General features: G+C 52.7%; 1 protein-coding gene across 3 annotated transcripts; it reads right to left on the bottom strand.

Moving 5' to 3' along the window:
* Positions 1 to 10: 10 nt before the first annotated feature.
* Positions 11 to 22,966, bottom strand: LOC100758950 (coiled-coil domain-containing protein 61). 3 transcript variants are annotated; one of them, XM_035449470.1, is made up of 14 exons: positions 22,767 to 22,966; positions 15,485 to 15,643; positions 15,196 to 15,278; positions 10,338 to 10,495; positions 7,902 to 8,066; positions 3,116 to 3,332; positions 2,928 to 3,010; positions 2,405 to 2,570; positions 2,225 to 2,298; positions 1,547 to 1,704; positions 1,366 to 1,441; positions 1,131 to 1,191; positions 422 to 494; positions 11 to 306 (listed from the first exon to the last, which is right to left on the bottom strand). In XM_035449470.1, exons 1-14 carry the CDS (start codon positions 22,897 to 22,899, stop codon positions 209 to 211), a joined length of 1,704 nt encoding a protein of 567 aa, XP_035305361.1. In that variant the 5' UTR covers positions 22,900 to 22,966; the 3' UTR covers positions 11 to 208. The 3 variants fall into 3 exon arrangements, with proteins under 3 accessions (XP_035305361.1, XP_027286768.1, XP_035305362.1); XM_027430967.2 differs by having other exon boundaries at positions 3,122 to 3,332; positions 22,767 to 22,965; XM_035449471.1 differs by lacking the exon at positions 22,767 to 22,966 and adding an exon at positions 22,584 to 22,751.
* Between the last annotated feature and the right edge of the window lie 4,648 nt (positions 22,967 to 27,614).

Genomic DNA, 27,614 nt, shown 5'->3' with positions numbered 1-27,614 from the left:
AAGCTACGGGGCCAAGAACAACCACATTTATTTACAAAATACACATACTCTCTTCTCCTAGAATGCATTATTGGGAGAGAGGGGAGTCCGGGCCTCACACACCTGAGACTCCAGGAGCACCTAGAGGTGTGGAGCATGGGAGGGGCATTGCCTCCACACCAGACCCACGGATGGCAGAATGGGAAATCAGGGTACCACCTCTCCAGGGTCATGACCGCGTGTCCAGCCTGTTCATGTATTCTTGCAAAGCCTTCAGGCGGGCATCTATTTCAGCCATGTCAGCTCCCTGGTACTCGGGGCTGTACTCTGTGAAAGCAGAGACGGGTGTAAAGCAGCAAGGAGCCAATGAACTGCCCTTGTTATCACTCCAGGGGGTTCTGAGATGATGGAGGGAGGGACAAATATGGGGCCCCAGGCTCACCTTTGACGGGGACCCAGCCCCCAGAATTGGCCAGGTGTCTCTGGTGGTTGCTGCGTTCTCGAGTGGTAGACTTCTGGTGACAGGAGAGGCAGGAAAGGGGTCAGGAAACCCCGTCTATTCCTAGCCCCCAAGGTCCATGGGGGTTCTGAATCCGAGCATTTACGGTCGCCACAGAGGCAAGAGCCTCCCTCCTTCCGACACAAGAGCCCTCCAAGGGGTGACCTGGCAAAGCCTGGGGCGCAGAGAGGCTCACCAAGCACCCTCAGACACACACTAGGAGGAAAGGATCCTTTTTTTCTCCTCTTTTCTCTTGGACACAAGATCTCATATAGCCCAGGCTAGCCTCAAGCTCACTCTTTAACTGAGGCTAGCTTTAAACTTTGGATCCTGCTGCCTCCACCTCCTGAGTGCTGGGTTAACAGGCCTGCCAGTGCCACCACACACCACTTATATGTAACCCGGGACCTTGTGCTAGATGGGCGTTCTACTAACTGAACCACATCCTAGGTCCGAATCTTAAAACAAAAGATTCTCACCAGGAGCAGGGCCCCAAACACGCTGCTCGCAGGGTCATTCTAGAGTTCCCTCTACAACCTGGTCCCCCCAGGACAACAGAATCATACAGATGATGGGTGGCCGGCCACCTGTGGCCTCCCACCTGTGGCCTCACACTGCCCTTCCCTCCTCCCAGCCTAGGAATGGTCCTCACCATCTTGCGCCCGCTCCAGGGTGTGGGGCTGGGTGGTTTCCCGCGGACGCGGCAGCGACGGCTGACAAAGGAAGGCAGTCAAGGGCCACAGAACATCTTTGGTACCTCCCTTCTGACCCACCTTCGTGGTTTTAAGACCTCCAGCCTCCGTCACCTCATTTCCGTGCAAAGGACTGTTTCCACTCTCCCCCGGGCGCCCTTTCCAGAGGGTCCTTCCCCAGAGTACAAGTGTTACCTCCTGGAAACGGACTCGGAGAAATCCAAATCGCTGCAGGAGCTGACGGACGAGCAGCGGCTGCGGAAACTGTCCACTGGGGGGAGACGGAGGGTGTTAGGCCAGCGGGCCAGCAGCCCGCCCCGCCCCGCCCCGCCCCCGCCCCGCCCCTGCAGCGGTGCCGCCCCTCCCAGCCCGTTACCCGAGGAGCTGCGGTTCCGCGAGCGGTTGGCGTCCCCCCGGGCTGTCATAGCGGTGGCGGGCCGGGTCTGCTGAGTCCATGAGACGGAGGGGCCGTCCCCGCTGCCGCCACTGCCCGTTCGGTTCCGCTGCTGCAGCTGCTGCTGCTGCTGCTGCTGCCTGGGAAAGCAGAGGCGAGGGGAGAGAGAGGCGAGAGGCGCGCACCCACTAAAGCCCTAAAGCCGCTGCCCCGGCCTGTGGCCCGCCAGGGGCCACGCGGGGATGCGACAGGTGAGGGTGGCAGAGAGGACTCAGGTCAGGAGGGGGGCCACCCAGAGGGGGTTGAGTGTGCAGGGGGAGCAGGGAAGGGGAAGAGGGGAGCAGGGGAGGGGACCAGGGGAGCAGGGAAAGGGAGGAGAGGAGGGGAGCAAGGGGAAGCAGGGGAGGGGAGCACGGGAGGGGAGGAGGGGAGCGGAGCAGGGGAGGGGAGCAGGGGGAGCAAGGGAGGAGAGGAGAAGAGGGGAGGGAGGGAGGGGACAGGGGACGGGAAGAGGAGAGGGGAGAGGGAGCCAAGGCAACCAGAGTTAAGAGACCCTAGAGGTTAGAAGAGTACCGGGACTGGAGGACAGGGGTGAAGCGGGCAGGCAAGAGGGAGCACGGAGGAGTTAAGGTGGGCGGTGGGAAACGGGCACTGACTTACTTCATCCTAATCTCTCTCTGCTTCTTCTCCTTGGCTTTCACGAAGGCTGTGGGGTCAAAGCGGGGCGCACGGGCTAGCACGGGCACCTAGACAGCGGGGGGGGGTGGCTCGCACACCGGCTTCTCCCGGCGCTGGCCCACTCTGCCCCCCACCCACCCACCGCAACCGGGGCAGCCTCAGACCTGTGGGCGAGGGCGAGGGGCGGGCGGCCGGCCGCGACCCGGGCCCCGCGGCCGCTCTCCGCGACGAGGACCGAGTGGCCGCGCGGCCGCGAGACGTGGAGCGCTCCCGGGACGTGGACGCTCGATCCTCCCGGGCTGGAGCGGACGCCGGTAGGTTGCGTCTCCTGGGGGCACCGGGTCCGTCCGCGGTCAGCTCCCCAGGCGCTCGCCCAGCCCACCCTGGGGCCATCTTTCCGTGTCACCTCCCCAGCGGTCCCAGCCGGACTCACGACACCTTCCCGCACTCCACCTCCTCCGAGTCCCTCTCCAGGACCTGCCTGCCGCTCCCCTGCACCCGAAAGTCCTGGGCCGGCACAGAGCACCCCCAGATTCCTCCCGCGGGGAATCCATAGGCCCTGAGGCTCCCACCCCACACCCCAGCCTACCTCCAGGCCCCGCCCAATTCTCCGCAGGCCCCGCCCACCCTCCGTTACCGCGCCTGGCCCCGCCCCCGTAAGCCCCACCCCAGCCCCGCCTCTCACCCCCTCCGGTACAGGGCCAGCTCGTTGTTGAGCGTCTTGAGCCGCGCTCGCAGGTTGCGCTCCGACGCCTTCACCTCCTCGAGCTGCCGAGGGAAGCGGAGGGAGGGCGCCCAAGTCCAGACCGACCGGACCAAGGTCCAGGGCGGCGCCCCCTCCCCTCCCCTCCCCTCCCCTCCCCGGGCTCGCACCCTCACCTCCTTGGCCAGGCGGCGGCAGTCCTGGCTGCGGCGGCCCGCAGCTCTGCCCCCGAGGCCCCGCTCCTGCCGCAGCTCCGTCTCCAGGCCTCGCACCAGCCCGCGCAGCGCCTCCGCCTCCTGGCGAGCCGCCCGCCCGGCCAAAGCCTCCTCTCGGGAGCGACCCAGCTGTACCTCCAGCTCGCGCTTCTCCGACGCCAGGCGGGTCACCCTGAGAAGCGGGAAAGGACCCGAGCACCGTGGGCCCCTCGCAACGGCTCCACGGGGAGCAGTCCCCGAGGTCCCCCCCCAATCTCCTGGAAGGAGGAAAGCGATGCCCGGGGAGGGGGCTGGTCCTGTCAACCCCCCTCCGGGGCAGGAAGGATGCTGGGGCCACTGCACTTTCACCCATCCCGCACACAGCAGGCACATCTGTCCCGGTGAAGAGGTCGGCATGGGGACAAGGCTCAAAATGCCTGCTGCAAGCCTAGCCCCACTAGCCCTTGCTTCCACCTCCAAGGCTTTCCCAGCCAGCGCTAACAACTGACTAGGTTGCTACCCTGCTAACAGACCCTTAAGAAAACACAGCTGTTTATAAACAGCAAGAAGCGACGGTAACCAAGTGTCCTCCGACAGAACTGAGTTTCCGTGGCTCATCCACAGTACAGTGCTGTCATGAAAAGGACTGATTGAGGGTTGGTTTTCACTAATTTAAACAGTGCAGAATATAGTTACCAAGTCCCTTTAAAAAAAAAAGAAATGGGAGGAGTTATGAATTATCTACGTTGCGTTCATACTCTTAAAAACATAGGCTACATGAAAAACTTTCAGAAGGCAGAGGGATTGCCTGTGGGGACTGGAAGAACAGGGAAGAGGGACGAGATGGAGAAACTGGACCTCTCTGGGTGCTCCCCTTTTCAGCTTCGACGCTGGAACTATGAAAATACTTTATGTAGAGACGGACTCTGGCTATATTGCCCAGGCTGAGCTTGAATTTCTGAGTTCAAGTGATCCTCCTGCCTCAGGAACCATCACCAGAGTCGGGGGGGGGGGAAAGGGTGTGGTCAGCAGGCTCCAAGAAAGATAAATGTGTATCAAAGATGGAATAACACTGCAGGATTTGCTAAACACAGGTTTAGCAAGTGGGATCCCAAAAGAGGCTGCAAAGAAATCTAACCTTTACTCAGAAGTCTCACTAGTGACTGAATTGGTATTATCCGGGATAAAGAAATAATAACTGTTACTAACCTTGGAAACTACGATTTTTCAACAACAAGAAAACAGGGTTAAAATCAAGGAGAAAGTAAGAACAGACAGTATATTCTCTTTCTAAAAATGTTCCTGTCTTCTGGCTCTTTCCACTAAGGAAAAAAAAATGCTAAGTGCAACATCAGCCCAATGACAGTGAACACCTGTAATGAGCAGCTCATGCTAATATTAGCTCCTAATAAGAAATAAACCACCTTGGGAAAATAGTTGTAGAGCCCCTGCCTAGAATCCCCCAGTGAGGGGCTGGGGGTGTGGCTCAGTGGTAGAGCCCCTGCCTAGAATCCCCCAGTGAGGGGCTGGGGGTGTACCTCAGTGGTAGAGCCCCTGCCTAGAATCCCCCAGTGAGGAGGGGCCCAGTGGTAGAACAGTTGCCTAGCATGCCCAAGCTCTGGGTTCTACGTTTGCACATAAAAGGCAAAACAGAAAAGATTACTGAGGCCCTTCCAAACGGATACTGAACCCAAAATGAACAATTCCACATGGCCAAGGGCAACACTAACATGCAAACAAAAATCTGGTGCAGTGAATGGATCCGATCGCATCTGTGGTGAGCTGAACACTGGCCTCTACATGCCCAAAGATATCCAAGGCCTTCTCCTGGCACCTGTGAATGCTCTACTATTCCACAAAAAAGGACTTCCACAGATCTGATACGGGTAGTGAGATAAAATGATTCTCCTGAATCATCAGGGCAGGCCCTAAACATACTCACAGCCTGAGATGAGAGACGCAGAAGAGGGGAGGGAAGTGTGTCCACAGAGCCCAGGCCAGAGTAGCAGCACACAAGCCAAAGACTAGCTGCCACTGGAGAGGCAAGAAAGGGATCCTCTCAGACACCGGCCTCCAGAGGGAGACAGAATACACTTCCAGTGGTCTTCCTTTTGGTTCTGTTTTAACTTTTATTGCATTCATTTATTTCTGTATATGCACACAAACACACGCTCGTGCCATAGCATTCATGTGGAGGGCAGAGGGCAACTAGTGAAAACTGGTTCTCCCCTTCCACCATGTGGGGCCCAGAGATTGAACTCTGGTCAGCAGGCTTGGCGGCAAGCTCCTCTACCGGGGGAGCCATCTCACTGATTTTTGGTTTTTGAGACAGGGTTTCTCTGTGTAGCCCAGGCTGTGCTGGAACTCACTCTGTAGACCAGGCTGGCCTCAGAGATCCACCTGCCTCTGCCTCTGCTTCTGCCTCCTAAGTGCTGGGATTAAAGGTGTGCACCACCACATCCACCAAATCTGTGGTATTTTGTCTCAGCTGTCAGAGGGAACCAACACAAGCTCAATTAACTTCAAATTCAGGAGTTCATAATGACCATGACAGCAAAAGCCGCTGGCGTCTGTGGAGGATGAGAGCCAGTTCAACGTTCTGTCAGAGGTGCATAAAAGACCTAGCACCGATCATGTCTTTCCAGGGGAAAATTTACTTCTTTACCCCAGCAGACAAAAGTGGAAAGAATTATGGAATTAGACCACCCTCTCAGAAGACGTCAGTCTAACCGTAAAGCGTGGTGGCGCACACCTTTAATCCCAGCACTCGGGAGGCAGAGGCAGGTGGATCTCTGTGAGTTCGAGGCCAGCCAGGTTTACAGAGCGAGTGCCAGGACAGCCATGGGTTACACAGTAAGACCCGGCCTCAGACAAGGATGGCGAGGAGGGAAGGAGGGGAACAAGACAAGAGCAATACAGTAGTGCATGTCTACCTGGCAAACACATAAAAATAGTTTTTAAAAAAATAGGTTCTGTGTGTGTGTGTGTGTGTTTCTGTCTGTCTGTCTGTCTGTCCGTCCTCTCTCTCTCTCTCTCTCTCTCTCTCTCTCTCTCTCTCTCTCTCTCTCTCACACACACACACACACACACACACACACACACACACACACACACACTGGGCAAAGCATGCCTATAATCCCCACTCCGCATCATGCCCTTCCCAGCATCAGCCTCTGTAGAGCTGGAGCGGTCCTCCGCCTCTGCCCAGACTCTGCCCTATGGGGGCAGCTTCCTCCTGTGGCGTTCCTTGTGAATCGTACTCAGGGCGGAGGAAGTAAGCCTGGTCTATGTAGCAAGCCCCTGTCTCCAAGGAAGGAGGGGGAGGCAGAGTTACAACTCCACGGGAGGACGCACCACTAGCTCAGAGATTTCTAGACACCCTTTTACCAGTTCTGTGGAGGGGGAGAGGTCGCCACCTAGTGGCCAATCTTGGAGATGCGCACAGGTGTGGCTTGGACGGAGGATGGGTTCCTCGGCCTCCCAGGGTCCTTCCTCCACCTCTGCCCAGCAGCTCCCTTGGCTCCTGCTGTCTATCTATCCAGTGTACTCCCTGAGTGACAGAAGGCCACTCCTCTCTGGCAGCATTTGGCACTCAGTCTGGGCTGGCACCTTCAACGGTGCAGAAGTGCCGGCTGCATCCGCAGTCTAGCCCGGCCATGTAATTTCACTGTGCCCTGGGAAAGTCCCCTAGCGCCTCTGGGCTTCTGGAACATGGTGATGACAGATAGCAGTGTCTGTCTCATAGGGCTGCTGTGAGGATAACCGCTTCTGTCTTCCAGACACACACCCTCACACAGACACAAATACATAATAGGATCTTGAAAAGAATAATATGCAACTGGAACTTGCTTGGCTAGCGTACATGATGCTCTAGGCTCAGTCCCAGCGCTACATAAACCCTGTCTGGTGGCCCCTGCCTATAAGCCCAAGGACACCCAGGATCTGGAGGAAGGAGGACCAGAAGTTCAAGGTCATCCTTGACTGCACAGAGAGTTTGAGGCCAGTCTCGGATAGATGAGGCCTTGTCTCAAAAGGAAAAAAAGAAAGAAAGAAATGGGCCAGCAAGTTGGCTCAGTGGGTAAGGATGCCTGCGGCTCAACGATACAAGCCTGACAACCTGAGTTTGGTCCCTGGAAGCCATGTCAATGTGGAAGGAGAGAACCGACTCCACACACGTGCCAGGCTGTGTTTACACACGTGCACACACCACGCATACGATACAATACTTAATTTTTATATTATCACTAGTTCTCCTCCTAGACGAGTGATATTAAAGAATTGGCCGCCTCCAGATAGAGACCAAATGGACGACAGAGCACAGCAGGAAGCATGGCACAGACCTTCAGTCTTCCTCTCTCGCCCACAGTGGAGGACTTTGCATACGCTGTCCCTCTGCCTAGCTCAACACTCCTTGGTCACAGCTCCCATCTCTGCCTCCTCCTCACCTCATCCACATCGACGCCATGCTCACATGCTCACATGGCTGCTGTCCGTTCCCCCTGAGCTAGGCACCCGACGCAGAGAGCCGGGCAGAGAGCCGGGCAGCACCGAGAGGTCTCGGGAAGGCTATTCAGCCTGCCCTTCCCGCCTGTTTGACACCGCCTTTGCTCCTGCTTCCACCTCTTTCTGGGACCCCCCCCGCTCCCCAGCAGAGAGGCGGGGCTCAGAAGGAAGAGGGCGAACGGTCCTGGGGAGATGCATGATGGGAGGAGCCTATCCCGTCCACCACCCCCACCCCCACCGCGCACATCCCCAGACTCACTGCTCCCTCAGGTGCCAGATCTCTGCCTCCCGAGTATCACGCGTGTCCTGGCCGCCATCCAGCCCTCGAAGGCGGCCCAGCTCCTCCTTCAGTGAGCGGATGATGCCCTGCAGGACCACAGGGTCCGGCTTGCCCTGGTACGGGAGGGGCAGCGGGTAGTGGATCCTGAGAGAGGGGATCAGAACCGCGGCATCTCAGAGGCCAAGATCCACGCGAGGGCACAGCTCTGTGAACCAAAGAACACAAGCACACGCAGTCTCCAAAAGCTTGGAGCCTTGGTTTTTTTGTTTTGTGGGTTTTCCTTGTTTGGGTTTTTAGACAGGATCTCACTGCGTGGCCCTGGCTGTCCTGGAACTCTGCATAGGCCAGGCTGACCCCGAACTCAGACATCCACCTGCCTCTGCCGCCCAAATGCTGGGAGAGCAGTTGGTTCTAAGTTCTTTGTCCACAAACTACCGTGCCAGTCAGTCTTGCCCAAGCCCCTCTGAGCTTCTGCCTCCACAATGATTCCAAAGACTCTGGGCTTGACAGGACCCCTGCAGTGTCAACTGACTGTCATGTGACCTCTGCAGGAAGTCCCATCTTTAAACACAACCCGACCCAGACTCTACCCTGAGCTGAGTCAGCCCTGAGCTGGGGCCATTACAGGATGCCTTCAGGTGCTGCCCCACCACACACAGTTCCTCTGGGATTGCTAACTTCCCACCCGATACCCCAGACACCACGACAGACAGAGCCCTGTTGCCCAGCTACTCAAGAGCCATTCCTGGCCAGGTGTGGTGGCTCCAGCCTGTAATCCCAATGCCAGGGAGGTAGAGGAAGGCGGATCTACAGAGTGAGTTCCAGGGCAGCAGGGCTACACAGAGAAACCCTGTCTTGAAAAAACAAAATAAACAAATAAAATAAAATTTAAAAAAAGGACAGAGAGTGACTGGAGATGGCTCAACTTGATGTTGCAGAGGACCCAGGTTCAATTCCCACAACCCGCAACTGTACTTCCAGTACCAGGGGATCCCAGAGGCCCTCTTCTGGCCTCTGCAGGCACTACAAGCAAAACACCCATACGCATAAAACAAAGTTTAAAAAAAAAAATTTAAAGGGGGGGGCAGGGCTGGAGAGATGGCCCAGCAGTTAAGAGCACCGACTGCTCTTCCAGAAGACCACATAGCAGCTCACAACTGTTCCGGGGGATCTGACACCAATGCACATAAAATAAAAGTTAAATAAATTTAAACAACTCAAATAAGAAAAATTAAAAGTTAAAGACTAAAGGGAAGGGGCTGGAGAGATGACTCAGCAGTTAAGAGCACTAGCTGCTCTTACAGAGGACTGGGCTTCAGTTCCTAGCACACAAGCACTTCTAACCAATCATATGGGAAATCTGTTGAGCCCCGTTCCTTTCCTTCCTGTTTTGATAAAGATGCAATACCTAGAGGTCCAACAGCTATTCTGTGACCATGAAGAGATAAGGGTAGGATTTAAAGGGGGCAGCTGGCAACATATTAAACATACAAAGATTTTAAAAATAAAAAAAAACCCACACATGTACACAAAAAGAAAGAATATCCCTTAGCCAGGTGTGGTGGGACAAGCTGGTAATCCCAGTACTTGGGAGGCTGAGGCAGGAGGATTCCCACCAAGGCCAGTCTGGGCTACATTATGAATTCTAAATAAATCAAGGCTACAAAAGACCGTATCTCAAAACCAAAAAACAACCACTTAAAAGCCAGTCAAGGTGATGCACACTTGCAACCTCAACCCTTGAGAAGCTGAGGCTGGAGGAAAGACATTAGTTCAAGTCCATACACTGTGAGTTCTAACCCAGCCTGGGCTACAAAGTCACACCTTTAATCCCAGCACTCGGGAGACAGAGACAGGCAGATTTCTCTGAGTTCAGGGCCAGCCTGAGCTACATAGTGAGCTCCAGGACAATCAGTCGGGGCTAAACAGAGAGACAGCCTCTCAAAAAAAAAAAAAGAAGAAGAAGAAGAAGGAAAGAAAGAAAAAAAAATCCCAGCACTTGGGAGGCAGAGGCAGAGGCAGAGGCAGAGGCAGAGGCAGGCGGATCTCTGAGTTTGCAGCCAGTCTGGTCTACATAGTGAGTTCCAAGACAGGCTCCAGAGCTATAGAGAAACCCTGTCTCAGAAAAAAAAAAAAAAAAAAAAAAGGCAAGCAAATACACAAAGGACTAAACAGGGAGGTCTGTTTGGTGTCTGGCTATGTGATAAGCCATTATGTCTAAAGCACTTGGAGATGTAGCTCAGTGACAGACAGATGCTAGCAATGATCCTTCAGCCGCTTGTAACCAGTCACAACAGCAAAACGACAGAGTCCACAGATCCTGCAGGTGAGGCAAATGCATCTCGGCCACCTGGCACTGGGGGCTCCTCCCACCCTGCCCACTGGCCTGGGCCCTCAGCCAGCCACTGTGCCCACCTGTCAAACTCCACGGAATAGATGAGGATGAGGTAGCGCTTGGAGTTGAGCTGTGCCGACCTGGGGGCCAAGGAGCCGGGGCGGCCCCCCAGCTTGCGGCTCCGCAGGGACTCCAGGTCTGTATAGGTGAGCAGGTCCAGGGTGACAGACTCACTGCTCTGTGGGAGAGGAGGGGGGGGGAAGGTGCCAGGCATGTCCACAGCCACACTCAGTCACCGCGCTGGGTTTCAGAGCGCCTGAGCTTCCCAACAAGGAGGCTGTGGTCCTGACGCTAACCGTGATGGGGGGAATACACCAGACAGAACCGAAGTTCTCAAGCACCGCACACCCACAGCTTGCAGGGCTGTCAGAGGCCTGCAGGGTCATGAGGCTGCAACCATCTTTATAAGAGCAACAACACGCGCCCTTTCCACTATGCCGACAGTCACCCCTCAGTAGAAATTCAGCCAGTGGCTTGGCATGGTGGCGCATGCCTGTCATCCCAGCACTGGGAAAGCGGGCCAACACTGGAGTTTTCTGAGTAACTCACAAACAGGCACTTCCAAAACAAAAAACAAAAAACAAAAAAAACAGGCACTTCCCACGAGGGCAAGGCAAAGCATCATGGAGTCGCCGTGCAGACGCCCATTCACGGAAAGTGTAAAACATCACGGAGTCAAGCAGACATCCATCCCTGGAAAGCGCATCAGTGAGTTCCTGTATGTTTCTAGTTTTCTTGGGGGGGTAGGGTCATATGCAACCCAGGCTGGCCTCAAACTCACTATGCATCCAAGGATGATCCTCCTGCCTCTACCACCCCAGTGCTGGGATGGCAGGTGTGTAATAGGAGCTGCCTGATGACGCAGCAGGTGCCAGCTGGCAGGTTTAGCATGCTAGCACAGAAGGGCTGGAGAGACCATGGCTCAGCGCTTAAGGGTGTGTGCCATTCTGGAGGGCCTGAGTTCAACTCCCAGCACCCACATCAGGAGGCCCACTGCTTGTTACAGACTATTATAAGCCACCTGGTGACGGTGCTGGGACCCAACCTATGTCCTTTGCAAGAATAGCAAGTTCTCTTAAGTACCGAGGCATCTCTCCAGCCCATGTGGCTTAATTCTTATGAATTATTGGGGCTGGGGCTCATTTGCTGGCATGCCTGCCCAGCACAGAGCCCTGGGTCCACCCCAGCACCACATAAACCAGGCCACCAAATGCTGCCTGTGATCCCGGAACTAAAAGACAGAAGCAAAAGGATGAGGAGTTCAGGGTGATCCCTGGCTACAGTGAGCTCAAGGGGTTCCAGGGTAGCCTGGGCTACATGAAACAATGTCTCAGCATACATGATCCCCCAGTAAAGCGGAAAAGACGAGAACCTCTGGACAAATTGGGAGCATGGGGGGAGGAAAGAGGGAGGGAGGAGAAAGAGGAGGGCAAAAGAGAACATGAGGGATCAGGAATATTGAGTGGGGAGAGGAACAGAGGAGAGCAAGGAAAGAGACATCAACAGAGGAGCCACTGTAGGTTTAAAGAGAAATCTGGCACTAGGGAATTGTACAGAGATCCACAAGGATGACCCCAACTAGGAACCTAAGCAATAGTGCAGATCATACCTTAAATGCCCTTCCCAATAATGAGAATGATGTCTACCCTAAATGCCATCCTAGAGCCTTCATCCAGTAGCTGATGGAAGCAGAAGCTGACACCCACACTAAGCACTGGAATTCCCAACTCCTGGAATCCAGTTGTAGAGAGGGAGGAGGGATGAGCAAAGCAGGCAAGACCTTGCTGGAGAAACCTACAGAACCAGCTGACCTGACCTAGTGGGAGCTCACAGACTCCACTCATAAAGCTAGGGAACCAGCACTGGACTGAACCAAACCCTCTGAATGTGGGAGCCAGTTAGGAGGCCTGGGCAGTCTATAGGTCCTCTAACAGTGGAAGCAGTACTTATCCCTAGCACACAAATGGACTTTGGGAGTCCATTCCCTATGGAGGGATACTATTTCAACCCAGATACACGGAGGGCCTAGACCCTCCCCCCAAATGATGTGACAGACTTTGATGGTCCCCCGTGGAAGGCCCCACTGTCCTTGGGGATCGGGTGGGGGGTGGGTTCAGGGGGTTGGTAGGGGGCATGGGAGGATGGGAGGGAGAGGGAATGGGGCAGGGATTGATATGTAAAATGACTGTTTCTAAATAAAAAGAAACAATGTCTCAAAAAAAGGGTTCTAAATTCTTTTTAAAAATGTATGAACTACATGTAATCATACAACTACAAAAACAAACCCATGTATTCATGTGAAGAGAGAACAATGAAGAAAAGCTGGACCAATTTCACCAGTACCTCTAACATAAAATGTATCATGTATTTAATAGTGTGTGTGTGTGTGTGTGTGTGTGTGTGTGTGTGTGTGATCCACACATGCGGGTATACACTTGCATTTTTGTGCCATGTGTGGAGGTCAGAGGACAGCTTTCAGTATTCTGTTCTGTCCTTCCACCAGCTGGGACCTTGAGATGGAACCCAGGTCACCATGCTGGCCAGGCAAGCACCTTTTTACCTGCTCGGCCAGCTCTGGAGCCTTCGCCAATATCTTAACAAGAACATTAAGAGTAGAGTGGTTTAGCTGGACGTTGGTGGCCAACACCTTTAATCCCAGCACTGGGGAGGCAGAGGCAGGTGGTTCCTTGTGAGTTCGAGGCCAGCCTGGTCTCCAGAGCGAGTGCCAGGATAGGCTCCAATGCTACACAGAGAAACCCTGTCTCGAAAAACAAAACAAACAAACAAACAAAAAAAAGAGTGGAGTGGTTTTTCCTCTCTCTTTTACATTTCCTTGTGACCCAAATCTAAAATTTTTGTTTTAAGATTTGTTTTACCTTTAATTCTGTATGTCTATGTCGGGATATGTGTGGTGAGTGCAGATGCCCTTGGAGGCCAGAAGAGGCTGTAGGAACTGGAAATGAGGTGACAGGCAGTTGTGAGCTGCCTAAAGTGGTTGCTGGAAACTGAACTCAGGTCCTCCTAGAGCGAGTGCTCTTAACCACCAAGCCATCCCCCCAGCACCCCTCAACACTACTTGCTTTGTTTTGTCTGAGATAGGGTCTCTTGCTTTCCATGCTGGCCTCAGTCTCACTTTGTAGCTGTGGTGACAGTTTGAATGTAATTGGCCCCATAATCTCTCAGGGAGTGGCACTGTTAGGAGGTGTGGTCTCGTTGGAGTGGGTGTGGTCTCGTTGGAGGAAGTGTGTCACTGGGGGAGGGGGGTGTTCTGAGGTTTCTCATGCTCAGGATACTGCCCCGTGTGTCAGACCACTTCCTGTTGCCTGCAAGATGTAGGACTCTCAGCTACGCCAGGACCACATCTGCCTGCTGCTGCCATGCTCTCTCCCCATCATGACCATAATGGACGGAAGCTCTGAAACTGAAAGCCAGCCACCCCAACTAAATGTTGTCTTTATAAGAGTGCATTGCATGCACAGCTGCTGGGAGTGCAAACTTGCACGGCCACTGTGGAAATCAGGATGGCGATTTCTCAGAAAATTAGTGATCAACCTACCTCAAGACCCTGCAATACCACTATTGGGCATACACCCAAAGGAGGCACACTCACACCACAGGGACATTTGCTCAACTATGCTCATAGCAGCGTTATTTGTAATAGCCAGATCTTGGAAACAGCCTTGATACCCCTCAACTGAAGAATGGATAAAGAAAATGTGGTACATTTACACAATGGAGTACTACTCGGCAGTAAGAAACAATGACATCCTAAAATTCGCAGGCAACTGGACAGAACTAGAAAAAAAAAAAAAAAAAAAAAAAAAAAAAAAAAAAAAAATCATCCTGAGCGAGGTAACCCAAAATAGTACGTACTCCCTTGGATACAAGACATAAAGCAAAAGATACCCAGCCTACAATCCATAACCCCAGAGAAGCTTGAAAACTCTTCCAGCAACAGATGGAAGCAGATGCAGAAATCCACAGCTAACCAATGGTCCAAGCTCCTGGAGGACAATCAAAGTGAGGAAGGAGGGATAATATGAACAAAGGAGTCAAGACCGTGATGGGGAAACCCACAGAATCAGCTGACCCGAGCTAGTGAGAGGTCACTGACTCAGGTCTGACAAATGGGGAACCAGCATAAGACCAAACTAGACTCCCTTAATAGAGATGACACTGGTGTGACTGGGACAATATATGAGGCCACCGGCGGTGGGTCCAAGATCTAACTCTAATTCACAAACTGACTTAGTGGAGCCCATTCTATATGGCCCAGCCTAGACACAGGGGTGTGTGTGTGGGGGGGGGAGGTGCCCTGGTCCTGCCTCAACGAGATGATGGGACAGACTTAGTAGACTTCCTAGGGGAGGCCTTACCCTCTCTGTGGAGCACATGGAAGGAGGGAAGGGGAGCAGGACGAGATAAGGGAGGGGGAACTGGGATTGGAATGTAAAAAATAAAATTAAAAATTAAAAGAAAAAAAAGAGTTGGCGTGGTCATGGTGTCTCTTCATAGCAATAGAAGCCCTAACTAAGACAGGAGCCAAGGATGACCTTGAACCTCTCATCCTTCAGCCTCCACCCCTCAAGTTCTGGGATCGCAGACATACACCACTGTGCCCAGATCTTGAGGGGCTGGGGATCCACTGGGGGCTCTGAACACGCCAAGCAAGCACCCCAGCATGGAGCCCCCACCCCAAGCCGTACAATCTCAGTTCTCTGTGTGAGACTAACCGGCACTAGAGTCACGACTGACCACTGGCATGTGTAAAAGAAGCCCTGAAGGCCGAGCACCCTGAGCCCATGAGGAAGCCATCCACAGCCCCACACCCAAACTCTGGGCAACAGGAGCCTCCCAGGCCCTGAAGTTGGTGCCTACCTGGGTGAGGGCGGACTCTAGCATGTTACAGAAGATGCTGAACTGCTTGAAGTTCCCGGTCTTGTGAGTCAAATCTTCAATGACTGGGTGGGAAGAAAAGTTCCTCAGGAGATCAGACCCAGCCCAAAGGAAATACGCTCAAGTTCCCCAGTCCTCCCCGGCCCTACCGCCTCTGGCCAGATCAATGGGGCCTACACCCCTGCCCCCCTCCCCCACACTTTAGAGAGCACAGCTGGGCTCAGCCCCTCAGGAGGAGGGGAGGGGAGCCCACCCCGGCAGGCACACTCACAGTTGGCATCAAACTCTCCACGCCACTGGTCAGCCGTCATCCGGTCCTCCACCTCGAGCTCCAGCACCTGCCCTGAAACCACCACCCGCACGGCATGCTCCACACCCCGGAAGAAGTAGTCCACCTGCAGGACAGTTGGCTGGTTCATGGCCAGGGTCCCTGAAGGGAAAGATAACACAGAGACCTAGAGATGCGCGCCTGGACTGGAGTTACAGACACTTGTGAGCTGCCGTGTGGGTGCTGGGAATTGAACCCAGGTCCTCTGGAAGAGCAGCCAGTGCTCTTAACCTCTGAGCCACCTCTCCAGCCCCTCAACCGTGGTCCTTCTGAGACTGGGCAGAACTTATGGTTCTCCCCACTCAGCCTCCCAAGTGCTGGGATTGCCCCACCCAGCACAGTTCTTTGTGCTTCTTGTGCTGTTGTCCAGTTTAATCCAAACAGCTCTGTGAAGGTGTCAATTTTTAAACCCATCTTTCAGACAAGGAATGAGGCCCAGAACAATTAAGTCATTCTCCTCAGAGGAACGGTGGATCCAGGAACTAACTCTCAGCTCGCCATGGTGGTGCACACCAGTTATCCCAGCACTCAAAAGGAGGTAAGAAATACAGCCGCAGTTTGAGGCCACCCTAAGCTGCATAACAAGACCGTAAAACAAAGCTCAACACCACAGAGCTCCCACTCGGGGTTTTGGTGGTGGTGGTGGTTTGCATTCTGGCTGTAGTTTACTTTGATTTGGTTTGGGGACAGAGGTTTTGGGAGCCCACATGCAGCCCATGCTGGCTTGGAATTCAGGTTTCTGGAACGTTTTGGAGGGCTTCATAAAAATCGACAAGACCCTACCAATTATGCTTCCACTTTCAAGTTCTGAAGACTGGAGCATTAACCAATCTCTGTGGTGCCGACTTTTCTAACTTGAAAGGTGCCACAACCCAGTGCCAGTGTTCCAGGCTCCACCCCTCAGCTCCGCAGACCAGTCAGGGTCACCACAGCCCAAGGCTGCCACCACAGCACAGTTACTAGGGCACTGGAGGCGGAAACGCCTGGGAAACTGTGCTCAAGGTACCGCCTTCCTTGTCCCTACTGCCAATCTGGCCAGTCCTCCACCCTACACCACCTGGGCCCCACACCCCTCCCCCAATGCACACCTCTCCCCACCCCCTCTACGTCCCTTGGAGGCTTAGAAACTGTCCCTTAGCTATTGCCAGGCACAAATCCAATGAACCCCACACTCACTCCCCTCCTTGTCTCAGAACGCCCCCCCCACGCCCGCAGTCCTCCACTTCCTTCCCCCTTGTGCTGCCTATCGCAGGGCAGAAACCAGGCCTTCTCTAAAAAAAGAAAACAAACCTCTATTCCATCCTATTCTCCCTGCTTGAGACTCAGGGGAATCAGTACACTGCTTCTCCCTACATCAGCCCCTACCTCCACGTTCTCCCAAGGATCCCACCCCCTGCATTTTCTATCTGAATTATCGTGCCCCCCCCCGTTTATTCTGTTTCAAGTCTGCCCACATGTTCAAGGTAGCCCACGCACACACCACTTTCCCCGAGTTCCATCTCCCCCTTATTTCACCTGGATTCCGCCCATTCCGCCACTGTACCTAACACCCCGCCCCACCCCCACCCCCATTTCCCCACCTCTCTTCCCTTGGACAGCCTCCCTCTGAGTCTTTCCCTGGGTCTCGATCCCTCCAGACCCCCCTCCCTCTACCTGCTCACTCCATCCTTGCTAAGGGACCCACAGTTCATGCTGGTGGCTGACTTCCAGCCTGCCCAAGTCTCTCCTGGATCCCCTTCTACTCACCTCCTGACCAGCATCCCAGCATCCCAGCATCCCAGCATCCCAGCATCCCAGCATCCCAGCATCCCAGCATCCCAGCATCCCAGCATCCCAGCATCCCAGTATGGAGGCTCCGGCCTCGCCAGACCTTGCGCCCACCATATCCCAATTCTACACACACACCTGGAGCACCCCAGTGACCCACCCCCTCTGCAGCTGCAGGACACTGAGGTCGCCCTCACCATCTCCCAGCCTCCAGCCCTTTCTCCTCATTCTCTTTCACTAAGGAAATCCCAACTTCCTTCCCAGGGCTACATTACTGCCCCTGGCTCCTCCTCCCAAACTGTGCTCCAAAATTTCAGTCTTCACCCCAGAGCAGCAAAGGGAACCCCCTCCTCCACACTGGGCTCACCAAAGAGCCATCCACACCACCACACCCCACCATCGATCACCATGGAGAAATCACTGTCCCAGCCCTCCCTGGGCTGTCTGCCCACCAACCACCTCAGACTTGACCCGTCTCTAGCCTAAGTGAGCTCTCACGGGAACAGCACACACTGTGACACAAAGCCTGACTCCCGCCCCACTGAGCTGGCCTCCCCGACCCTGGATGACGATGAACTAGCCCGAGCTCCCTCCTCCTCCACTCCTGCCCTTCCCCAACACTTACTGAAGCCTTACTTCCACTGCCCCCAGGAGTATGTAACAACAAAAGCCCTTTAGGCCACCGAACATGATTTCTCTGCCTTCTGCTAGAATCAAGTACAGGACACCACACAATCTACACCACTACAGTACACCATGGAATTCCCCAGCACACCCAGGGTGCCTCCAGAACCCCCTTTCCAATGTCTCATCCAAATTCTGCCTCTGGTAGATATTACAATCAACCATACCCCCATTTTACAGACCATGAAACTGAGGCTCCTACAGCTACGCACAGCAGCCATCTCCTACTCACTATCAGGCTACGAATCCCAAAACACCTCTCCCCTCCCAAGGCTCTACGGCATTGGCTCACTCTCATGGATCACACCATATAATCGGGGCTGTAGGCTGGGAACTCACAGCTTCAGATCAAAGCTCCTCCCTGCCCAGTGTGCCGTGGGTAAGGCACTTGCCATCTCTTGGGATTCTTCTGCCTTAGTAAAGTGCAGACAAAGCCAGGCCTGGGGTCAAAGGCCTGTTAGCCACAGGCTGGGATGTAGAATCAAAAGTCTAGGACCAGCCTGGGCAACAGTGAGGTCAAGGCCGAATTCTGGATAACTTAGTGTGACCCAGTCTCAAAAAAGAGGGCTAGAGAATTAGCTTAGGAGGGGGCTTACCTAGCATGTGTGAGGCCCTAGGTTCAATCCTGGACACTGCATACGTGTCTGTGTGTGTGTGTGTGTGTGTGTGTGTGTGTGTGTGTGTGTGTGTGTGTGTTAACATAAAATTGGGGACAAGACCACTGACCTGGTAGGACTGTCATGAGGACTGACTTAGTAAACGCACCTGAGGTGCTCCCTATAGGGACTGGCACTTTCCCTTACCACCACTCTTCGTTGACAGCCCAAAAGTCACTTAATCTTCATCCCAAAGTCTGCAAGCATGGCTCAGCAGAGGTCAGCTACCTTGCCTAGAATCCACAAGTAAGAGGCTGGGGCCACGGTTCAGTCATACAGCAATACAGCACTCACCCATCTTATACAATATGCCACGTCAATTCCCTAGCAATACAGACAAATAAAAGCAAACTTTCTAATTGTCGTTCTTACTGTCCCTTCAGTACCTTGGCCTGGCATAAATCTGCCTGCTAATCTATGGTGGGACACCAAGGACCAAAGTCCTGTAACTCTGCAGTCTCAGCTCGAAGGTTCCCCCTCAGGGGGAACCCCACCCCACCCCCGGGGGGGATACAATGTGTCCAGTTTACTGCTGCACCTGACCCCACTGCCAGGAAGGAGCCCCTCCCAGCCCCGCAGCCCACCTTCCACCATGGGGAGACCACAGGAAGGGTAGAGAATTCTAGCACGGTAACTATTTCCACGCCTATGTGCTCTTCAGGAGCACAATGGAGCCACATGGAGCCCAACACTAGTGGGCAGATCTGAGAAGCCCAACCGTTATAACAGAGGGGAGATGTCCTTCTGTATGCTGTTAACATATGTTCCCCTTATGGGTTGATGAGTAAAAACACTGATTGGCCAGTAGCCAGGCAGGAAGGATAGGCAGAGGTACCAGACAAGGAGAATTCTGGGGAGAGGAAGGCAGAGAGAAGCCTTGAGGGAGACACCACGTGGCCACCGGGAAGACAGGACGCACCAGGCGTTCTCTGGTAAGACAAGGCCATGTAGAAATACATAGATGGATAGTTATGGGTTAATCATTAAGAGAGAGCTAGCCAGTAAGAAGCCTGAGCCATCGGCCAAACAGTTTATCATTAATGTAAGTCTCTGTGTGTTTATTTGGGGCTAAAGGGCTGTGGGACCAGGTGGGACAGAACCTCCGTCTGCATCTAATAAGATCTAGTGGCTATGACAGAGACAAAGGAAAACCAGGTTACTAGACTGGCAGTCAGCAAGGGCTCGTGACCTTCCTGTCTGAACTGAGACCTGAGGGGAGAGAGGGGAAGCCTCTCAGACATCTGAGGGAAGCCCGTCAGATAGAGGGGAGACAGCGGTATGGAGCATGTATTTGCTGTGTCCAAAGGACACCGAGACTTCATGGCCCCAGCAGCACAAGCAAGGGACTCGCAAAGGTATGGGACTGCGGAGAGGAAGGGGGACAAAGCTCTGAACTCTCGGGAGATCGTGTGAGCAGGTGGGGGCTGTGGAAGAGTGCGTAGGAGACAGGAGGAGGTTAACAGAGGAACAACACCATCTGACAGAGGTCTCATGTAACCTAGACTCCCCTGGAACTCCTGATCCTCCTGCCTCCATCTCCCAAGTTCTGGGATTGCAGAGGCTCATCACCACGCCTGGCCTATGCAGAGCTTGGGATCAAACCCAGGGCTTCACACAAACTGGGCAAGCATCCATCATCAACCTCATTCTTTTTTTTTTTTTTTAGATAGGATCTCACCACGTAGCTCAGGCTGGCTTTGAACTCACAATATTCCTATCTTAGATTCTGGCATGCTAGGATTTTTTTGGGGGGGGGCAGGGAGTCGGTTTCAAGACAGGGTTTCTCTGTATTGCTCTGGAGCATGTCCTGGATCTCACTCTGGAGACCAGGCTGGCCTCCAACTCACAGAGATCCGCCTGCCTCTGCCTCCCAAGTGCTGGGATTAAAGGTGTGCACCACCAATGCCCAGCTGTGCTAGGATAATAAGACATGTACCACTAACATCAGTCCTGGATGAGATTTACTTTACAGAGTATGACTCTCTGTGTGTTTGTGTGTGCTCGTGCGTGTGCATGTGCGTGTGCGTGCGTGTGGGAAATGGGAGGGAAAAGGAGGAATGATGGACAACTAACTCCTAAGTACCTGGAAGGAAGGGTCTGCCATGATGAATGGGGACACCAAAGGATTGTTTGGGAGTAACTGCATGTTTCTGGACTTTCAAGCCAAGAAGGGCTGGCCTTTGGATATAGCATGGTGTTCAGGGCAGAGATGGTTACTGGAAAGAAACATCTGTAAGTCACTACTGGGTACACAGGGTGGGGGAAGTGATATGGAAAAGGTGATTCCACACGACATGAAGTTTGAGTACAAAAGGATTAAACAACTCACCCAAAGTCACAGTGATTTCAGTGGTAAGAACAAGGACAGAACCAGAACTCCAACGTGGGCAAAGATACCAAACCCCACAGTCTCTTCTTTTGTTGTGCTTTGTTTCGGTTTTGTTCATTTGTTTGTCTGTTTTTGAGACAAGATCTCCCTATGTAGCCAAAGCGGGCCTCAAACTCACTCTGTAGCCCAGGCTGGCCTATGAGTTTCTAGTGCTGGAATTACAAGTGTGGACCACTGTACAGCTTAACATGTTTCCTAGGGCCGGGCGTTGGTGGTGCACGCCTTTCATCCCAGCCTGGTCTCCAGAGCGAGTGCCAGGATAGGCTCCAAAGCTACGCAGAGAAACCCTGTCTTGAAAAACCAAAAAAAAAAAAAAAAAAGTTTCCTAGGGCTGGAGACATGGTTCAGAGGTTAAGAGCACTAACTGCTCTACCAGAGGACCCAGGTTCAATTCCCAGCACTTACATGGCAGCTCACAACTGTCTGTAACTCCAGGATCCACTGCCCTCACACAGACTTTCATGTGGGCAAAACACCAGTGCACACAAAATAAAAATAAATAAATCATTTTTAAAACAAAAAGATGTTTCTGAGTTCATTCGGGGCTGTCCAGATGACTCAACGGGTAAAACTCCATGCTGTGCAAACCGTGAGAGCTGAGTCTGACCCCTAGAACCCAGGGTCTAAGGTGGAAGGAGAGAACCACCTCACAAGGTTGTCCTCTGACCCCCACACCCATCTTGTGACATGAATTCCTCCCCCCCAAACACACACTTGAATACACACACAATAATTCCTATTCATTCCAGGCCTGCATGATCTATATTGGGCTCCAGGCCATCCAGGGGACATAGAGAGACCCTGTCTCAAAACAAAACAAAACAGGGCTACATAGTGAGACCCTGTCTCAAAACAAAAGAAAACAAAACAAAACAAAAAGTTTATTCTTGGGCACGGATGTAGCTCAGCAGTCCTGGGATAGCTCCAGACTACCATGCACAAGGCTGGGTTTGAGATCCAGCCCCACAAAAAAGGCGGGGAAGAGCTGAAAGTAAAACACTTCGCACACGCTCTCACCCACCGCTGCGGCTCGGGGTTCGATTCCCCGGCAGGGAAGCACCCTACTCTCTTAGGCTGGGCGTTGGTGGAGCACGACTTTAATCCCAGCACTCGGGAGGCAGAGGCAGGGGGATCTCTGTGAGTTCGAGGCCAGCCTGGTCTCCAGAGCGAGATCCAGGATAAGCTCCAAACCTTGTCTCGGAAAACCAAAAGAAAAGAAAACAAACACACACACACACACACACACACACACACACACACACACACACACACACACACACACACACCTTGCACAAAGAAAACACACACACACACACACACACACACACACACACACACACACACACCTTGCACAGAGCCCGCACACGGGCAAAGTCACTTACCCGCAGGACACACACCCCTCAACCCTGCAAAAAGCTCCTGCCCTCTGTCTCCACCCGCGCCCACCCTCCAACCCGACGGAATCGAGTTCAGAACCCGCGGCACGGCGGCGGGGACCCCGCTCTTGCACCCCGCGCGGTGTAATGCATGCATAACAAAGCTGCACCTCCCAAACTCCGGCGCGGTATTCCACCAGGGACCTCGATGTTCCACCCGCGCGGCTCGCCAGCGACAACCGGGCGCGTTAAAGGCCCCGTGAGATCTGCAGCTTGCACGGGGCCCGGCGCGCCCCCGTGTGAAGCGGTCGCCTCGGGGGGGGGGGTCCCCTGGCCGCGCCTGGCGCCCGCACCTGCACCCGCGCAGTTGCCGCACACCGGCTCCACGGACGCCCCTCTCCACGAGCGGTTCAACCGCCGAACTTTCGGCTCCGCCCCAGATCCGGCCTTCTCACTTCTGATTGGCTTGACCTTCCCCGCAGCCATGCCTCCATAAGTCCACAATGACGCCCGTCACCCTGTCCCGCCCCCCCTGGAGACCCTGCCGTCCCCGGCTTGCGTTGAGTCTGATCCGGAGAAGCGCTCCGAACCCGCTGCGCGGAGACCCGCGTCCCCGGCGCCCGTCCTCTTTCTGAGGGGTATTGGCTAGCCATCCTGCCAATCAAAGGAAAAGGGGTGGTTCCTGGAGTCGGCGGAGGGAGGATCCCGGAAGTAACATCTTGACTCCGCCTACCACGCCCCCTTTCCCTCCCAGTGTCAGGACAGGCCACGCCCACAGGGGGGAGGGAGAGGCGGGGCAGAGCGTCGCGCGTGCGCAGAGGAAGATCCTCGCCTCCAAATTGGAAACCTCTCTGAAGAGGTTCTCAAATCTAGATGTTTTTCAGCGATCAGTGTAGGCCCAAGCCTACCCGATCACTTTGCTAGACTTGGCTTTGTTAGTGCATGTGTTTGGTGGGGTTTTTTGGGTTTTTTTTGTTTTTGTTTTTTTTTTTTTTTTTGGTTTTTCGAGACAGGGTTTCTCTGTGTAGCTTTGGAGGCTGTCCTGGAACTCACTCTGTAGACCAGGCTGGCCTCGAACTCACAGAGATCCCCCTGCCTCTGCCTCCCGAGGGCTGGGATTGTTTGGTGTTTTTTGAGACAGAAACTCAAGTAGCCCAAGCTGATCTCCAACGTCCTTGAACTCCTGATCCTCCGGCCTCCGCCTCCCCAGCCCTGGGATTACAGGAGTGAGATCACCGTGCCCGGCGTGGCGCTGGCTTCATTAAAGCTCAAACAACACAACAAAGTAAGCATTATTTTTTTTAAAGTTTTTAATATTTTTAGATTTATTTATTTTATGTGTATGAGTTTTACGCCTGCTTGTATGTCTTTGCACCGCGGGTGTGTCTGGTGCCTGCGGCGGTCGGAAGAGGGCATCAGATGCCCTGGAACCGTAGTTACAAATAGTTGATGCTGGAAACTGAGCCCCAGACCCTCTGTAAGAGCGACCAGTGCTCTGAGAGTTTTGTTTTTTGTTTTTTCTTTTTTTTTTTTTTCTTTTTCTGGTGTTGTTTGAGACAGAGTCTCACTCGCTAGCCTAAATTTCACTATATATATATATATATATATATATATATATATATATTTGTATATATCAGGCTATCTTCGAATTCTCAGAGATCCTCCTGCCTCTGCCTCCTGAGTGCTGGGATTAAAAGCGTGCGCCACCACCTCAGGCTCCAGTAGTTTGTTTAGTTTTGGGTTTTTTTTTATTAGTTTTTAAATGTGTGTATATGTGTGTTCTTGGGGTGCATTGCTACTACCATAGCATCTGTTGTTACTCTAGTCCTGACAGGGCAAAGACAGAGGATATCAGTTCATTGGCCAGGCTGCCAAGCCAGTCAGTGAGCTCCTGGTTCGAGGAGAAATCCTGTTCTCAAAAAATAAGGTGTGGAGACACTAAAGAAGGTACTCAACACCCACCTCTGGTCTACACACACACACACACACACACACACACATTCACACACTCACAAACACGCGCACACAGTACACATGTACTATACATGCACAATTAGTAAACAAATAAGTTCACAAATCCAAAGTAAAACAATGATTCAGTGGTAGAGCCTCTGCCTAGAATCCCCCAGTGAGGGGCTGGGGGCGTGGCTCAGTGGTAGAGCCCCTGCCTAGAATCCCCCAGTGAGGGGCTTGGGGGTGTGGCTCAGTGGTAGAGAAAGCTGCAAAGAAGACTCTGACACCAGATGCCTGGAAGAAGCAGAAACCAACCAAGTGGCTTGGAAGAGGCATAGACCAAAGTCACTTGGAAAGGACACTCCCCAGCCTGCTGAGCTGCCTGCAGGCCATGCAGTGTGTTCCAGGTTTCCGGCTTTTGTGAGCTGCCACCGTGCTGGGGTGAGCTTTGGTGATGCAGCTGTCTTTGAATCACTTCCGCTCCTGTGAGCAACCCCAATAAAGCTCGTTGGTTCACCAAGTTGGACTCTGGTAGTGTCTATACTTGGGTCCGTCATGGGTCCCACATCTAGGGCAAATAGATGTGTGTGTTGCATCTCCCCAGGACAAGTTTCGTCACACAACATGTCTGCATGTGCACAAGTTTGTGTGCTTACCCCACACACCTACACACACACAAACACAAAAATGTTACAAATAGAATAATCACATAACCCAGCAATTGTACTCCCAGGATTGCTCCCAAGAAAACTGAAAACAAAAGGACAAATATTGACACACGAGTGGCCACAGCAGAATTATATATTGCAGCCACGATATGTAAAGAGCCTGAATGCGCACCCGAGGATGAGCAGGTGAACAAAATGTGGTATATCTTTACAGTATTATTCAGCCATAAAAATGGAATACTGGCCGGACATTGGTGGCGCACGCCCTTAGTTCCAGCACTCGGGAGGCAGAGGCAGGCGGATCTCTGTGAGTTCGAGGCCAGCCTGGTCTACAGAGCGAGTTCTAGGATAGGCTCCAAAGCTACACAGAGAAACCCTGTCTCAGAAAGAGAGAGAGCATTCCAAGGAGAAGTGATGGTGGCTTTTACGGAGGTGGCTGAAGTCGAGGTGGCAAAAGGTGGTTAGAATCTCCATGTATTCTTTTGTTTGTTTGTTTTCTTTTTGTTTTTCAAGACAGGGTTTCTCTGCGTAGCTTTGGAGCCTGTCCTGGCACTCGCTCTGTAGACCAGACTGGCCTCGAACTCACAGAGAATCTCCATATATTTTGAAGGTAGCAGTGACAGAATTTGCTGAGGGATTTCATGCTGGAAGGGAGAGAATTAGAAGAGTCAAAAATGATCCTCAAGTTTTTGTTGTTGTTGTTGTTGTTAAATCTGGAAAGTAGCTGTCAAGATGAAACTTCCACTTAGATGAGAGGAACCTGGAGGGTGGGGCAGAGACCAAAGTTCTGGCTATGGAGACGTTGGGAAGTCTGGGGTATCTACTAGACTTCCAGGTAGAGTCACAGAGACTAAAGTGAGGATTCGAGTTCTGGGGTGAGGTCCAACGGAGAGAGAGAGAGAGAGAGAGAGAGAGAGAGAGAGAGAGAGAGAGAGAGAAGAGAGAGAGGAGAGAGAGGAGATGGCGATAGATAATTGAGTATATATTATCTAAATTACATAGATGACAGATGATAGCTGGGAGGGTAGATAGATGACTGATGGGACAGGTTACTGATGAGTGACTGATAGATGATAAAATACATGGTAGATAGATGAGCTAGCCAAGAGAGAGATATAATTGATAGGTGGTAGAATATACGATAGAGATGGATGAACAGGTAAGTGTGTGGAAACGTGAGATTAGCAAGACAGATGGAGAGACTGGAATGAATAGATTGGTATGTGGGTGGGCAGATGGAAGGAAAAACAGATTGGAAGGGTGGGTGGATGGATGAATGGATTAGACGAATCAATATTGGATGCAAAGATAACTGACACTGGGTCTGGATAGACAGTCCAGTAGATGTACTTGCTATGCAAGTACAGGGACCAGAGTTGTATCCCCAGCATGGCAGGACACACACACAGTGCCAGCAACAAGGTGGCTGGGACAGGAGAACGCTCAAAGGTTGGTGGCCAGCCAGTCTAGCCAAATTGGTAAGCCTCAGGGTCAGTGAGAAACCCTGTTTCAAAAAGAAAATGGGGCAGAGATGGCGCAACAGCCAAGGCCACAGACTGTTCGTGCAGAGGACCTGGGTACACTTCTCAGCAGCTTCATAGCAGCTCACAACCACCTGTAACTCCAGTTCCAGGGCCTCTGCTAGCCTCTTCTGGCCTGTACGCACACTGAACACATGGGGTGCACATACATACATGGAGGCAGAACACCTTATACACACAGAATAAAAATAAATCTCAGGCTGGGCGTTGGTGGCGCACGCCTTTGATCCCAGCACTCGGGAGGCAGAGGCAGGCGGATCTCTTTGAGTTTGAGGCCAGCCTGGTCTCCAGAGAGAGTGCCAGGATAGGCTCCAAAGCTACAGAGAAACCCTGTCTCTAAAAACCAATAATAATAATAATAATAATAATAATAATAATGTCTTAAAGTAAACATAAGGCGAAGCATGATAAAGGAATACCCCACATATACAAATGTGAAAACAGACATACATGAATACACACACAAAAGATAGGATCAGCCAGGCAGTGGTGGCGCATGCCTTTAATCCCCAGCACTTGGGAGGCAGAGACAGACAGATCTCTGAATCTGAGGCCAGCCTGGTCTACTAACTGAGTTCCAGGACCACCAGGGCTACACAGAGAAACCGAAAGGAAGAAAGAAAAGAAATAGATATGATCAATAGACAGGCAGATAATAGGACAGATAGATGATAGGTGGATAGAGTAGATAAATATAGGTAGATAAATATGGATATTGACAGAGTCCATCATCAGTGAAAGGAAAGATGAAGGCAGGAAGTAGCCAGACACTACCCCAATACTGAAAGACCCCCGAGGAGAAGGTGACAACAGCAGAGAAGCCTGCAAGGCTAAGAGGAAGGTCTTGAGGGTTGGTTTCCCAGAATCCAGGGAAAAGTGGTACAGCAAGGAGAAGAGCCACAAAGACAGCTTTGCCCTGGGGTTTGTAGCTTGGCAACATTCTTTTGCGTACATACGACACAATTCAGGTAACACATGGATCTTTGTTTTGGGTTTGGTTTTGGTTCTTCAAGACAGGGTTTCTCTGTAGCTTTGGAGC

The sequence above is a fragment of the Cricetulus griseus genome, chromosome 9 (assembly GCF_003668045.3).
Source record: "Cricetulus griseus strain 17A/GY chromosome 9, alternate assembly CriGri-PICRH-1.0, whole genome shotgun sequence".
Taxonomy (NCBI): Eukaryota; Metazoa; Chordata; class Mammalia; order Rodentia; family Cricetidae; genus Cricetulus; species Cricetulus griseus.
Note: the sequence above shows the minus strand (reverse complement) of the source record. Positions and strands in the feature narration are given on the sequence as shown.